Source organism: Centruroides sculpturatus, unplaced genomic scaffold (genome assembly GCF_000671375.1).
Source record: "Centruroides sculpturatus isolate CEXI.00-Female unplaced genomic scaffold, Cexi_2.0 scaffold526, whole genome shotgun sequence".
Lineage (NCBI taxonomy): Eukaryota > Metazoa > Arthropoda > Arachnida > Scorpiones > Buthidae > Centruroides > Centruroides sculpturatus.
Window position 1 is genome coordinate 1 of NW_019384897.1, and position 16,440 is coordinate 16,440.

At 30.8% G+C, this 16,440-nt stretch overlaps 2 protein-coding genes and 1 pseudogene across 2 annotated transcripts; all 3 read right to left on the reverse strand.

Annotated features, from left to right (window-relative positions):
- Positions 1–101: 101 nt before the first annotated feature.
- LOC111631429 (ATP-binding cassette sub-family A member 2-like) lies at positions 102–1,698 on the reverse strand. The gene is made up of 4 exons (XM_023375666.1): positions 1,680–1,698; positions 698–819; positions 489–617; positions 102–386 (listed from the first exon to the last, which is right to left on the reverse strand). The coding sequence occupies exons 1-4, from the start codon at positions 1,696–1,698 to the stop codon at positions 102–104; spliced, it is 555 nt and encodes a 184-aa protein (XP_023231434.1).
- Positions 1,699–2,259: 561 nt separating this feature from the next.
- Positions 2,260–5,085, reverse strand: LOC111631407 (annotated as a pseudogene).
- A 2,390-nt stretch (positions 5,086–7,475) lies between these two features.
- Positions 7,476–14,297, reverse strand: LOC111631420 (G2/M phase-specific E3 ubiquitin-protein ligase-like). The gene is made up of 8 exons (XM_023375654.1): positions 14,178–14,297; positions 13,986–14,087; positions 13,788–13,912; positions 10,714–10,882; positions 10,534–10,637; positions 10,345–10,458; positions 10,141–10,262; positions 7,476–8,429 (listed from the first exon to the last, which is right to left on the reverse strand). The coding sequence occupies exons 1-8, from the start codon at positions 14,193–14,195 to the stop codon at positions 7,915–7,917; spliced, it is 1,269 nt and encodes a 422-aa protein (XP_023231422.1). The 5' UTR covers positions 14,196–14,297; the 3' UTR covers positions 7,476–7,914.
- Between the last annotated feature and the right edge of the window lie 2,143 nt (positions 14,298–16,440).

The window sequence follows — 16,440 nt, forward strand, 5'->3', positions numbered from 1 at the left end:
ATACCATTTCTAAACAAAATACAGTTTATTGCTATTTTTTTCAATTATTCAAATAAAATGTAATAATAATAATAAAATTTTATTAAAAAAAGAAACAAAAATCATTCAAAAAAGCATAACTTACTAGCTAATACAGTAACATTTTCAAAAAATGCATCCTTATGAACATAAGACATGAGATCATCCTCATTCTGAAAACCTTGAAACATGTTTAAATTGAGACCAGACATTAATGATATCCAACTACATGCTGCATTATCAATTGTATCCAATTGCTGTAAAAATACATCTTTATCTACAATCACAGATCCTTCAGCAAACTGCTGTAAAGCAATACTATTCAAAACCTTTAGTAATAATGGATGTTTCCTCAAATTCTTTCTAATCTGTAAAAAGAAATATTTAATTTTTTGGGTAAAATAACAAAACTTAAACTTTTCATTCATTAAAAATAATTTTTTTTTTCATTCAATAATTAGTATAAATACCTTTTGTAAAACTGACAATGAATGTTCGGTACTATTTTGTGCTAAAAAAGCTTTTATTTCCTCTGATATATTTAACATTTTTCTTGCATACTGTGTTACCATATCCAATAACTCAAAAGTTTCATTGGCCTAAATAAGAAAATATTAAATTTAACAACAAGTATTTTGAAGTAATTAAAAATACATATTGAATGAAAAATATAACTTACTTTTTCTATTATTTTATCTGCAGCTGTATTATTTGGACTGTAGAGTACTTTAGGATTACTATAAAGGACATGAACTAAAACACCGACTTGTTCTTGCTGATATGCAGACATTCCTAATTCATCTAAAATGAACAATTTATTAAATTATTAATTTTGTACCAGGTGATTGGATGTGGCGAACAAGCAAGATACGACTAGTATTTGTAATGCAATTTTTACTTTATTAAATTATTAATTTTTGTTTTTTAAATTAACTTGAGCATAGATCAATTTTATAGCATTCTTCTTTCTAGACTGAAATTTTCTAATAAATGAGTAACTCTAAATTTTTAGATCAAATTCAATATTAGCCTAAATACGACTTGCAACTGCACTGTGACAGCTTAGTAGTTATGGAGACATATAAAAGTAGTTGTTTATTTTTGAACAAATAGCCAACTTCGCAGACCAGCGTTATATGTCATGTCCACATCTCAAGAAAATCTATGTTCCATGGTCGAGCATGCTGTTTTGGGGTTCAGCACACAATGCAGGACATGCCTATACCTAATCACAATGTGTTTTGTACGTTTTGTGATCCTCTTCAATTACTAATAAGATGTTGCATTTCCCTATATCACCATAGCAATTTTCAGAACTAATTTTTTTTCTGCACCAAATAAAATTCTATCACTGAACATATCTTCACTTTAATTTGAAATCATTCCACTATATAGTTCTCCAATTATAGCTTTTCAAAATGTAAACTTTAAATAATTTATATAGAGTATTCATAATTATTCATTTGAATATATTAAATAAACAAATCAAGTAAATTAAAAACAGTTTAAGAACAATTACTGATTAATTGTAGTTAAGATAAAGAGTACCTAAGGCTATGGTTACTGTGGATGCGAATTCTGACGAGTTCGTCCAAACAAACAAATATCTGTTTTCCAATGAGAGTGTTTACTTTGGCAGTGAAGGGCATGTCAGAACATACATGATGTAGTCAGAACCATTCTAGCGTTCAAACAAGTTTGATTTTTTCATGTGTTCTGACATTGAATTTTGAGTGTTTTAGTTTTTGCAGCATGGATATTGATAAATTGATTAGTCTTGTGTTCAAGAATAGGTGTTTGTGGGACATGAAAGACAAAAACTATCACAACAGAGATATTTCTTGGCAGAGATATCTCTCATTCTGAAATACTCGAAAAACTTTCCGGGTTGTTCCAAAAATCTTGATATAACATTTGGAACTCTTCCTTATCGTCTCTTATGGAAAATAAGTGGTTAACATGCTCTGTTTTCCCACCACCTATCAACAATAACTTAATAAACGGACTTTCAAGAAAATAAAACTCATCAAGTTTGTCCATTTTGTTGGGAGGCAGAAACGTACCGACTATCAGAAAACGCGCACAGTGTACCCACCTTGTTCTGATGAGGATTTTGGACATACTCATCAGAACAAAATTTTGTCAGAATTCGCATCCACAGTAACCATAGCCTAAAGAAAAGCTACTTCTTTAACCTCGCCTTTTCCTATGTTTATATAGGGTCAGCGTTTCCTTCTCTAATATGTTTCTTCCATTTCTCCCTATCAAGGGATTCTTCTCTCTTATGTCCCTTCTGGTTCAAGTCTTCTTCCACCTTATCTTTCCAATGCATCTTTGGTCTTCCTCTTTCCTTTCATTACCAGTTTTCTGATCTTCTTTCCAACATAATTGTCGCTTCTTCGTTCTACGTGGCCAAACCACCTCAACCTGCATTCTTGCATCTTTTTGCTTAAGGGACCTACTTTAACAGAACCTCTAATAAATTCATTCCTTATTCTATCCTTCCTTGATACTCCACACATCCATCTCAACATTCATCTCCGCCACCTCCATCTTTCTTTCTTGGGCTCTTGTTATTGCCCATGTCTCCGCTCCATATAACATTGCAGGTCTAACAACTGATTTATAAAATTTTCCTTTCAGATTCCAACTAACTTTCTTCTCGCATAACACACTGCTCAGCTTCTTCCAGTTCATCCATCCATATTGAATTCTATGCTGCACCTCTGAGTTCAATCATCCTCCCATCTCGACAAATGTCCCAAGATATTTAAAACTCGGAATCAAAGGGAGCAACACATTTTGGATTTTAATATTACATTCATCTCTACCATTCAGAGTCATATAAGCTGTTTTAGTTCTGCTAATCTTCATGCCCCTTTCTTCCAAAACTTTCCTCCAATCTTCCAGTTTCTTCTCAACCTTGGTTTGGGAATGTTTACACAGCACAATATCCGCAAACAGCATACTCCATGGAGCCTCACATTTCACATCACACACCATCACGTCCATTATCAGGTCCAACAAATAAGGGCTAAGGGCCGATCCCTGATGTAAACCAACATTAATGAAGAACCCTTCTGTAGTGCCCACACTGCTCTTAACTTGGGTCTCTGCTCCCTTGTACATTTACTTGATGAGCCTAATATATTTCTCTGGAACATTCTTTTCCCTCAAATATCTCCATACCTCTTGCCTTGGTACCCTATCATATGCCTTTTCTAGATCTGTGATCACCACGTGTAAATCTTCCTGCATTTTCCTGTGCCTTTCCATCAGCTGTTTTAGAACTTCCCATACTTCCATCAGTCATACTCCTTCCTGGCAGAAAGCCAAACTGTTCCTCTCCAATCTCAGATTCCTGTCTAATCCTTCTTTCTACAGTTTTCTCCCAAATTTTCATAGTATGGAACAATAACTTTATACCTCTGTAATTTCTGCAATTCTGTACATCTCCTTTACCTTTAAAGATTGGCACCAGAATGCTGTTCCTCCATTCATCTGGGATATTCGCCTGCTGCCACAGTTTCTTCATAAGGTTCCAGAGGATATCAATTCCCTCCTTACCCAAACCTCTCCAAGCTCAACCAGAATCCGATCAGTGCCTACTGCTTTTCCCATCTTCATTTTCCTAAGCACATTTTCCACTTCTCTGCTAATACCTTGCACCACTCCTTCATTTGCCTCTCCATTTTCGTATAAAGTTCTGGGGTTTTCTTCATTCAATAAATTCCTAAAATATTCTTCCCATCTTTCCTTGACCCTTTCGTAATCTTGTAATACCACTCCTTTATCATCTTTAATCAGTTTAACAGAGGTAAAATCTTTTGATGTCTTATCTCCTGCTTTGGCATTTCTTATCAACTGCCTTTCACCACCTTTCCTTTCGAAAACTTTACAAGCCTCTTCAAAAGCCTTTGCTTTCGCAATAGCCACCATCTTTTTAGTCATTTATTTGCCAAATGGTAAGTTTCTTTATCTTCAGGTCTTCCCATCAAATCCCACCTTTTCTTTGCCTCTTTCTTTTGTTTAACTGTGGCTTGTACCTCAGCATTCCACCACCAAAGTTCCTTTCCTTCTGGCGATCTCTTCCCTGGAGTTTTTCCCAAAACTTCTCCAACTTTCAAGATGTAATTACTATTCAGTAACCACCATTTTTGCACATAATCTGGAAACTGGATTTCTTTTAGCACTTTTACCTTAAACTCTTTCCTTAATTTCCCCCTCTTTCAATCTCCACCATTTGATCCTTTGTTCAATCTGGCTAACACAATTCTTACAATGGCCCATAAGAAAGTCAAAATCCACCAGGAGGACTGTTGTGCAGCAACACTTCCTCCATTTAACACCTTACTGTTTCTCACTTCTCTCAGATGTCTCCTGCGGCACAAAAAAAAATTAATCTGGCTGGATCTACCTCCACTCGTATGTAACCAATTGGTTCGCTTTCTTCTGAGAGTAGGTGTTAACTAGCGCAAAGTCAAAAGGCACAGCATGATCGACTAGTCTTTCTCCCTCACTCCACCTCCCAAGAACTGTTCTTTCTGCATTCTTCCTCTTCCCAACATGACCATTTAAATTGCCCCCACAGATTAATCTCTCATTCATAGGAACACACATTATAACTTGGTCAAGATCTGTCCAAAAGTTTGTCTTTTCTTCTTCTCCACTACCTGGCTGAGGAGCATACACACATAATCATAAATTGGATGTTGGTGGAATTTTCATTATCTCATAATTCTATCACACCTTCGTTTAACCTCACAGACTCTGTCTTTTAGAACTTCATCAATTACGATACCAACTCCAATCCTTCCTCCCTTATTCATTCCACTCACAAACAGCTTGTACCCTTCACCAAACTTTATTTCCTTTCCATCTTGTCTCTTGCAGGCACAAAATGTTCACTCTCCTTTGCATAAGATTGACCAACTCTCTACTCTTACCATTCAATGTTCCAATGTTTAAAGTACCTATTCTTATACTTGTCTTCTTCCTCTTCTCTTTCTGGAATAACTTCTTTATCCAAACCCCTTCTTGGTTCAGTAGCCCCAGCTCATTTGACATAGTTTTTGGGCAACATGACTGTGCATGGCTTTGGGGGAACATCCTAACACAGTTATACCTAAAGAAAAGCAACTGTGAAAGTCAAAATAAAAAATGTTTGAAGTTTCATTTCTTAGAATAATTACAACTATTGCAGATTTTTAAGAAAACAAGCTTTCAAACCTGCTCAGAATCAAGATTGCTTTTCTTGTCACAAATTAAACCAGAGGTGTTATCTACATATGATGTGATATTGGAGGTACTTGTATTTGAATTTCTTTATCAATGTTATAGTTGAAGATTCATCCTGCTCTAATTACTATTCAATTATAACTCCAGTGAAGCATCAAAATCTGGACTAATTGGGCCGGACTACATCCGGATTTTCAAAATACACATGTAAATTTGCATTTTAAGTACTGTAAATTCCAAATATACTAATTTAAGTTTAGATGTTCTAAGTTCAAGCCAGTATTTCACAAGGAATATAAGAATACTTATAATAGAGATTCAAAATATAATATACAGAATAAGCAATTATTTATTGTGTAAAGATGATGATAATGAGATAATAATGGAAATGAGCAAACGATCATTTGATGTGTAACGAGCAATTATTTATTGTGACATCACAATGCAATTTTTAATTAATTTAATTTAAAATATATGTTCTCCATCTTAAAATTAATAGTGGCTTGCCCCTTACATCAGAAGTTCAGTGGCGTAGCGTGGGTGTCAGCCTCCCGGGGCGGAGGAAAATTTCACCGCCCCCTTATTTAGGTATCTCAATTTTAAAGACTAAAATTCAGTTTCGTCACAGAATAAGTAATGAAAAATTCTGTGTTCATTTCAATTGATCCGAATCGTAGGTAAGACAAAAATATGAAATGAAATGGTTCAAATTTTCACAAGATATTATTATTTATTGTGAAATTTTGCCGCTCCCACTACGCTATGCCACTGCAGAAGTTCTTATATAGTTAATCGGGTTCTCCCGCCCCTAAGGTTTCCATATCTAGTCTTGGCTTTAACTCCATTCTTAAGATTAAGGATAGACAGGACGGACGACAATGGAAAGTTGTCTATAAATTTTTCAAATCGCAGCCCAATCACTATACTTAAAAAAACAAAAAATACACTAATTATAATTTCAAAATTAAAAAATTACAAATTCTGAACGAGTGACAAATTGAAGTTACATTATATTTAATCATTTTTTGATGCCAAATCTTAATTTTTGATGCTTTGCTGTATTAAAAAAAAAAAAGCATTCTGTATTACGCTGACGTGAAATATATTGCATAATTCAAGGCACAATTTATGACAAATTAATATAATTTATGATCAATTGAAATCACTTGTAGTTAGTGGCAAGTCATTTAAGATAGATAATTCTAAGTAGAAAAATATTGAATCCAACTATTATTCAGAGCTCATAATTGAAAACAAAAAAAGAAAAATCACACAAAAACTGAAAAACTTGATAAAATCAAGCATACCAATTTTAAATTCTGAATAATTTTACTCTATTATTATTATTATTTTAACTTTCAAACAAACAAGTACTTTTATTAAATGAATCTTTTGTGAATGAGGTTGAATTCAAATTTATGCAGAATTTTGTGTGTACCTACCTATATATGCATTCCCATGTAAAACAAGACCATACTGTTTAATGATTTTATTATTAAAAAATTAGTTGATCTTCTATTATAATAAAAAACTGGTAAATCAATAAAATTCTTCAGTCCTTTTGAAATTTGGATTTTATATATCCTACTTTAGAAGAATCCATTCTTGATTTTTATGTCTCACAATAGTGCAAAAAAATAGAAAATTGAGAAATTTATTATCTAAATGTATTTATAACAAATAATTTCATAATGGAAAACAAATATTGTGTAAATTTACCAAATTGTAACTGAATTAGAATTTGATAAATTTTTAAAGTAGAAAAATAATAAAATAAAAATCATAATTCACAAATATTTATTTATTTAAAATTTCTAGATATACATTTCCTCCACTTGAAAGTGGTAATAAAGTTCTGTATGAAAATAATACATACTACAATTAATATTTTACATATAGTGCATGCATTTTGGGCTGAGTTTTGTTTATTATCCAGTTAGACATTATCCATACAAAAACTGATTTCTGTTACATTTGTATGTAATGTATATATAAAGTATATAAGTATACACTTATTGAATTAGATTAACAAATTATAACATGAAAAACTGTAAAAATGATAAATATATTTTCTGTAAAATTAATATACTTTCAAAAAGTAAATACACTTTCAAAATAACAAATAAAAGAGGAAAAACAAAAGCTTAAATATGAATAAATCTATGATTATTCATTTAATAACTTAAAATAATTTTAAATGAATGATAATTATTCTTTAGAAAATAATTCATATTTTATAAAAATTTTACACTTTCAAAAAGTAAGAGGAAATTATTACGCAAGTTTATTATGATATATAAATTAACAAATTTTCTGATGTCCTCCTGGGTTTATTCTAAACAAGCAATTATTGAATAATAATTGACAATACTGTTTTTAGATGATTAAATTAGTAATGAAAATATGCAATAACAATATATTTAATTTCATCTTTTTTAACAATTATAAAATCACCCAGTTTTTTGTAAGTATTATTGTATATGAAATAAAACTTAAACTTCCTCAACATAATACTGAAAATGTATTCTTACATGAGTAGTTTCTAGCTGTTTTGGAAAATAATTTCAAATTTCATATACATTTTATAACTATCAACATTGAAAGTTAAAAAAAAAAAGTCTCGTAGTTGATGTCTTATTTTAATTTATCTACAAATGTCTAACTTAAGGAACAACTGGAAGAACTTTTGTTATGGACAGAAATTGGTTGAAGGCAACCAATCAGATATTTTATGCAGTTCTTTGAATTTTTACAGTCAGAACAGCATTTTGGGGAGAAAGATTTAGACTTTACTCTGGTGATCTTGGAATTTTGACTGAGAGTTGGCTTCTTTATTGTGCTGTGGCCATTCCTTTCCACTTGAATTGAATGTCTGCGTCTAGTATTTTGTCTCCTCTTCATTTGATTGTTTGACAACAGAGGCAAACAATTTCCATTACTGGAGGAATTTCTGGTGGCCCTTTGAAGGTTTTCAAGAAAATTCATTTGAGAGTTATCCAATCCAGTCTCTTCGATACAAAGTTGCAATGCATTATTTAATTTTTTTGTCATCTTATTTTTATCTAATGAATTTTCTTTGTTATTGTGCAATGATGAAAATTTCATCAGTTTTCTCTTTTTTTCAGATTCCAATCTACCCTGTGATTCTTGTTTTCTCTTTTCAGATGTAGGAACTAAAACAAAATCAAAACTACTTAAAATTTCAATATAAGATTATCTTTACAGTTAAAAAAGTCATTAATAATAAAAAAAATCTAGATAATAAACAACAACATTTTTTGACCAGGCGGTGAGTGATTAAGGTAGCAGCCTAAAAAAAAAAAGAGCAAACTAACAACAGATGGTAACACTAGTAAACCTCTATAAAAAAATCTTTAAATTTAAATTAAGATTCACTACTTTTTTACAATGATAATTTTGAGCATTTTAGATAAAAAGCAGGATGTAAATGTTGCCACCTCTTATCAAGGCAAGTCCAAAAGTCTTTGGTGCTTGACTTTTTGATGAGTGAGTTTACTGGTGGCTTCCTCACTTTCCAGAGTTAGTAGATTTTAAGAAATATTAAATCTCATTTTTGAAATAATATTTTTTAATAAACTAGGCAATATTTTCTTCTGATTCAACTGTGTTGAAAAACTCCAATTATTCAGGAATGACAGTGAGTGTGGACAACTACTAGATGCCACATTTGTCTTTATTCTAAAAAATTCTACAGTTTGTTTCAAAATTATAAAAACACCCACTTCTTTCAATAACAAAAACATTAACAATAGTAATGTATTTATTATATCAGTATGTTGTTTACAACATCAATTTAAACACTTTATGAAAGTTTTAGAGCTATCTGATAATTACAAAAAAAAATTATCACAGATTTTCAATTTTTGATTGTTTCAAAAGTATAAACACAGGTGCATAAAAAAATGATTTGTGATATCTCAATATTTTGTAGGTCCACCAATTGATTTAATTAATTCAAATACTCTATCAAGCATACATTTTACTAGTTTTTGAAGTTGTTCTTGTTTANGTCCCGCAAAAATTACTGCATTTTAAACTTCAAGGAAAAACCTTGTATATCAACAAAATAATTTGTTCATGTAAAGCTGGACAATTGGGAACTTTTTTGCCAATTCTTAACAGTCTAATTCAGTCTAATTCGTCATTTACACTTACGAGTTTCTTTGAATTCTGATTTCCAAATAATCATCTGTTTTTCACATGGGAATGAATTAATATATATTGGGCTCCAGTGTGATTTTGGAATTCAATTCAAAAGCTTTGCTTTTCCTATTGCTGTTCATCTTTACTCCTGATAATACACAAGAATGATTCAAACGACACAGATAAAATACTTTTGTTTTTAAACACCAGAAGGTGAAAATCCGGTAAAAAATGCAAATACATAGTTTACAAAAATTATACAAAAACAAAGAGAATCTTTCGCTTGCACATATAGGACAACCTAGGTTTTTGATACAGTGAAAAATGGATAAAAACCTTGTCTTATATGCGAGTAAATATGGTATATGACACTTGTGGAAAAATTTAGAAATACTGTAAATCTTAATCACAATATTTACATTGTGCTACAGAAAGCAACAATCTTAGATAAATGCAACTTGATGTACATATTTGTGTTTATGCAGTTACTAAAAATAATTGTTTTAAAAATTTTGAGTATCTTTGTCTTAACTTTAGTCTAACATAGCATTTTATACTAGTATCAATCAAGTATTACATTTATACCACCACCTTAAATAATAATAAACTTATAGAACATTTTTAAAATCTGGACATTATTTAAACTTTTAAAAAATAGAATATGCTTTAATATACTTTAAATAAGAAAAATTATGATTGCTAAATTTATGAAAAAATTACCTAGAGTCCTCACTGACTGACAGTCGTCACATTCCCATTCCATGACGGAATCATTTATCATTCCACATCTTCTATGACATCCTTTTGAACCACAAGTATTACATAAAATGACATTCCACTGACTGAAGAGGAAAAAATTTTTTATTTTATTTAGAATTTCATTGTATTAAATAAAGGAAAAAAGAAGAACAAAAACCTACTGACTTTTTACTTTTAAATTTTCTCCCCTTTGGACAAAGACACAATGAAGCATCACATTGTGAATATCTAAATAACAATTCTCTATAAGCATTTTGTTCCAATTCCCAAGCTGCATCTCTACAGAAACAAGAAATTTAAATAACTATCTTTACATTTATAAATTCTCAAAAGAGAAATTATTCCAAATATTACTTTTCTGGTATATAAATTCCATAAGTTTTCATTTCAGATTTAAATTCATCACAGTTATTGCATAGTGGACATCTGAAGAAATATCCTGCACTTAATGCTTGTTTCTGAAAAATATAAACAAACAAATTAACACATATAAATAAGTAATAGTTCTATTTTAATGTGAGAAATAAATTTTACTTGAAGACAACTTCGATGAAACCAACTAGTTTTACAGCAATTTGCCCGCAAAGTATTATAAGTTACTTTACTTTCAACGTTATCAAGACAAATAGGACATAATGTTAGTTTATCACTTTGTTCTTCAGGAGGAACTGGTTGCACAGGTCGATGCTTTTCACAATATGATCTGGAAATTAAATTGTTGTATTACACACATGTTCTGTCACCATCAATCAAAACTAACACATTACAAAGAAGTGCTATAAATACAGACTCAACCAACTGCCTGCATGAAATATAACCAAATCAATCAAGACAGACAACAAGTACTTTATCCACTTGTTCTGAAGTATTATGTTATAACTGATTTGATTTTAATTTTAATTCTAGTTTTGGTTTTTATCTAAAAAGCCAAAGTTTAAATTATTATTTTATTATTTTTAGTTTTAATTAACTGGTTATCTAGTATATACTAAAACCAAAATTAAATACAATTACCTGTAGTAAACAACCACCATTGACAACAACTTTTATAGGTGTTATTAGAAAACATATATTTCATATCATTAGTTCCATGCCCTTAAAAAAAGGTATGTGATTTTTGTCAGATATTCATAAAAATCTTATTAGATATATAAAGAATATGTGCAATTAAATGGTAATAGTATAAGCTCATTTGTATTGTGTCATTTATATAAGTTTATTCAATGTAATGAATAAAAATGGCTCCTAAATGCGAGTTGTCTGAAGACGAAATACTGGATAATTCATTTATTAAAAGAAGCAAATTGCAAAAAGATGTTGCCATTAGTGCAGTATCAAAATGTTTGGAAGAAACAGACTGAAAGGAACAGAAAAATACCAACCTTGTAGTTCTCAAGCAACAACAACAACAACAAAGCAGGATAAACAATTAGTGAAAATATATTATAGAAATAATAAAGCAACTTCAAAACAAATAAATACAGAATGGAAAAGGCAAGGAGTTAATGTAAGAGATCACACAGTAATAAACAGATTTAAATTAAAAAAATTATTCATTCAACAAATCAAAGCTAAAATGCATTCATATATATCAAAAACATCTAACTTGAGATAAAGAACACAAAAATTGATCCATTTATGACTGGTAAAAAGTAGTTTCAGTGATTAATTCCAGAATAAATTTGGGAACAGGCATTAATGGCAATTTGTTTGATGCAGACCATATGAAAAAGTCAATGCAGATTGTTTACATTCAACAATCAAATTTCCACAACATTTAACAATACGGGCTTGTATTTCATCTGCAAGAATATGAGAATTTTGTATAATACATAGATATGTAAATGTTAAAGTGTATTTGTATGTCCTTGAGATATTTTTTATTTCAACATTGGATAATCACTTTGGAGATTCAGATGACTTTTTGCTTCAAGACAACAATGCTCTCTGCCATTGAGCCTGTGTTAAAGCTTTTCTGAGTCAGAAAACATTTCAGTGTTAAAATGGCCTTTACAACATGACTTGAACCCTATTGAAAATATTTAGTGGGAACTAAAACACAAATTAATAAAAATGTCCAACTGATAAGCAATCATTGGCACAAGCTATTGAAGATATGAAATTACCTTGAAAATGTGTTTAAAGCTGATTACTTCACTTCAAGACAAGTTATGGCCATTATCAAGGCTAGGAGATACCACAAAATATTAACTGTCAAAATTCATAAATTGTTTCCACTGTTTTGTTAAATCACATACTTTTTCTACTATCAAGTAAATTTAACTTAAATAATTTCAAACAAAAATTAATACAAAAGCTTCATATTTGAGGAGCATTAGCGAAGTCTCTATGTGGCTTACAATATTGTGTTTGATCTCAAAATTTGATAGATCAATTTTGATAAAACTTTGCTGTTTTCCATTTATTGCAATAAGAAATCCAAAACTGTTATATATATATAAAAAATGGGGACCACGACTTCATTTTTGAGATAAAAGGTTTTAGCATGAGCATGTACAACAAAAGCAACATCACATGAATCGTATGTCTTTGTCTGGCAATGTCCCAAAGTCACTAGCACATCATCTATGGGTTTATAGAATTGAGTTTTCTCTCAAAATTTGATGGGCCAATTTTTATGTAACTACTATTTTCCATTAATTGTGATGAGAAAGCAAAAAAAATGTAATAAGGGTCCATTTAAATGTAAAAAAATAGGAGACCACAACTTTGTTTTCAATATACAGTGGAAGTCCATGTTCCCTGAGCGCTCTAACAGAATTTAGAGGGGGAACAGAATTGTGTGCACTTAACAGAAAACAGGTGTAAAAAATGAAACAAAACACAAGCCTCTCCCATGGCCAGCAGGTACAAGCAAGATCATTAAAAGGCAGGGGCATGGGTACATATGCACGGTGCCAAAATTCCAAAATTGTTACATGGGCAAAGTAATAAATTCATAAAACAACCTCTTGCACAACTCCTGGGAAGATAAATCAACACAAAAAAACTTTAATATCCCATTATGAATAAATTTAAACAAAACGAACGTTTTCGACCAGTATTTATAGTGGCCATTAGCCTGATAAAGACCAAGTTTATGGTCGAAAATGTTCGTTTTGTATAAATTTGTTCATACTGGGATATTAAAAAGGTTTTTTATGTTAATAAATTCATAGAAAACAGTCACACAAGTATGAAAAATTATATGAAATATAATATGAATTTATAATAATATATTAATAAAAACTGATTTTATAATTTTTAAATTTGTAACAGACTAATGAAAAGACTTATCCAAAAGGTGCTATATTTAAGTTTGCCTAAAGTGCTAAAGCTCTAGACACATATATAGGTACAAGGATAGCCCCTTTTGTGGCAGCAAATACAAGATTTGCTTGTCTGCAACCATCAGATGCAAGGATCACTTCTTTCTTTCTGGCTCTAAACCAATTCTATCACAATACCGACAAAGTTACACGATGTCATAGTAAATACAGTGGTGTAATAAAGGTAATTGTATTTAATTTTGGCTCCAGTATATTTATTTATCTATATATACAAAACAAAATGCATTTATTTAATACATAATTTTAAAAGTAACTTACTTAAATACTCCAAAAAACTGATGTAAAGAATTATTTTTCAAGCCACATGGTAAATGAAATGATTTTCTGCATGTATTATGATAACACCCTATGGTCCCACCAACCTTTTTGCAGTAAGAGCATTTCTAAAAATAAACATATTCTAAGAACTTTTAAAAATTTAAACTATTGTCCTCGTTGCTATTATTTTATCCTTACCAGACGTCTCCCACGTCGATATTCTTGTTGAATATCAGAAAGTCTAAAACCAATAATTCCTTCTTCTATGTCTTCCTGTTGAGCTAAACCACATGAAAACAACTGTAAAAAATTTTTAATTAGTTAATTTAATAATAATAATAATAATTTTTTTTTTTTAATTTAAGAGTTACAGAAAACATGATATCTTACCATACAATAATAATGCATCTCAATTCCATTCTTTTTAATTATGTTACCACACAGAAGTTCATTGTTTGTATCAGTTTTACAATAAAGGCAAACTGAAAAGAAATCATTTGTTGTTGTAAAAATAAAATATTAAATTAAAATCGTTAAATAATTTAATATTGAAAGACTATGGTTAAGATTATTGTGGGTTAAAACTGCTATAATTATTTTATGTACTAAAAGGTTTCTATATGACAAATATATTATTGATTTTATAATATTTTATTATGAGTAACTTAGAATAGAAATGAGCAATTATTTATTGTGACAGAGTCACAATGCCTGGTTGCAATTTTTAATCATATTTTTAATGTTTAATTTAAAATATATGCTCTCCACCTCAAATTAGTACTGGCTTGCCCCTATACATCATACTTTTCCTTTAACAATAGAGTCATGCCAGTCATCTATCTAACACCTTTTGGGGGAAATTTTTAAAATGAAATAACACGACTTCCAGTTTGCATTGGAAGTTTGTATATAGTTAATTGGGGCATCTTTCCCCTAATCTTTCCATAGCTGGTCTCATTTTTCATCTATCTGACTCTTTTCACGAGATTAAGGAAAGACAAGTGGATGGACAACAGCAAGAATTTATAGGTCTACAATTTTTTCAAATTGCAGCCCAATAAATAAATAAGATCTAACTAGAGAATAAGAAACAAAAGAAACAGTGAATCTTGTAATTCCAGTAGTATATTTCATAATTCAAAATGTTTTTGACCTAACATCATAGGCCTTCCTCAGAGAAGTACACCAATTTACATTGCATTCAATATGCTTATTTTAAAATATGCTTAGTAAAATATGTTGGAACCCCAATAATCTTGAATAATTTATAAATAAAACAGCAAATAGAAACACCAAAAACAATTTATTGGAAAAAAAAAATTAACAATGGAAAGCAATTATTATTATTTAATTCAAAACTGGTCATTAATGTGAAGGGTTTAACACCTTGGAAACACGTAATGCTCCTGTCACTAGTCTCATAGTATGTACAGTACCACCGGGCATCAAACTGGCCACTCCCTTCATTAGATTCAATATGCTTGCACTGCAGATATTGACTAATTAAAGCATATTTAATGATTGTCTTATTATTTATATGTTGGATACTTTTTAAGGTTATTTTTAAAATAATTTTCTAGCTTTAGGTTAAGCTTTACCATTTTTATGGTTTTCATTATCTTGTCAAATATTATATCATGATTTTGTTTTGTTACCAATAAATTGGTCCCCACTGTTTATAAAGCTATAAATAACTCTAGCACATGTATATGATGTCATAAGAGGATTCAATCTGGGACTAGAATAATTACACCTTACATCCCAAATTTGCATTGGCACATTCATACATCACTAGACTCAACAGATTTTATTGTGAAACCCTAGAGTTCCACAAAATATAAGTTGGGAACTCCTGCTCTGGAGCTTTCCAACATGTCTGTGGGAGTTAGGTCGGAGATCTTACTGGCAATCTCATGCAACAAATATCTTCATTGTCTAGAAAGTAATTAACTAGTGCAACCCTATAAGCAGTGGCACTATTGTCTTTGAAAATAAAGTCTGCAATCAAAGCATCTCAGAAAACTCATATGGGGTTCTGGGCCAATGGCTATGATGCTCTGGGCAACATTCGGAGTCCTAGACATTTATCTGCAACTGGCCTGCTTCTAGTCTTCCAATAACTTTTCCTCTTGTAAAACTGCCTATGCAGCATACTTGTGGCATTATTATTATCAGTATCTTACAGAAAAACTAACAAATTGTTCTCAATGGTTAAACCAAGAAACAATATATGCTACTGCTGTATTTATGGAGCCCAGGTTTTGTGGGTGGCCAACATCAACCATCCTCTCCATCCCAAAACCTAATAAACATAACCAAATGTAGAATTTAATCGCGTGTGTGTGTGTGTGTGTGTGTGTGTGTGTGTGTGTGTGTGTGTNCTAAAAAACGACAACACTACACTAGTTCACACTACAATCAGTGTTGCTGAATTGTCGTCTTGCAGCACCAGAAGTGACACAAAGCGCAACTCATGAAACCTATGATGCAAAGTGTGCCATTTTCAAACTCAAATTATTTTCAATATTTTGCATTAAAATCTCGCAACCCCAAATAGGGTCACAACCCATAATTTAAAAAGCCCTGCTATATTCCAACATAAAAAATGTCATCTATTCCATGTCATGGAAGGAAAAGAGAAAAATTCACACTG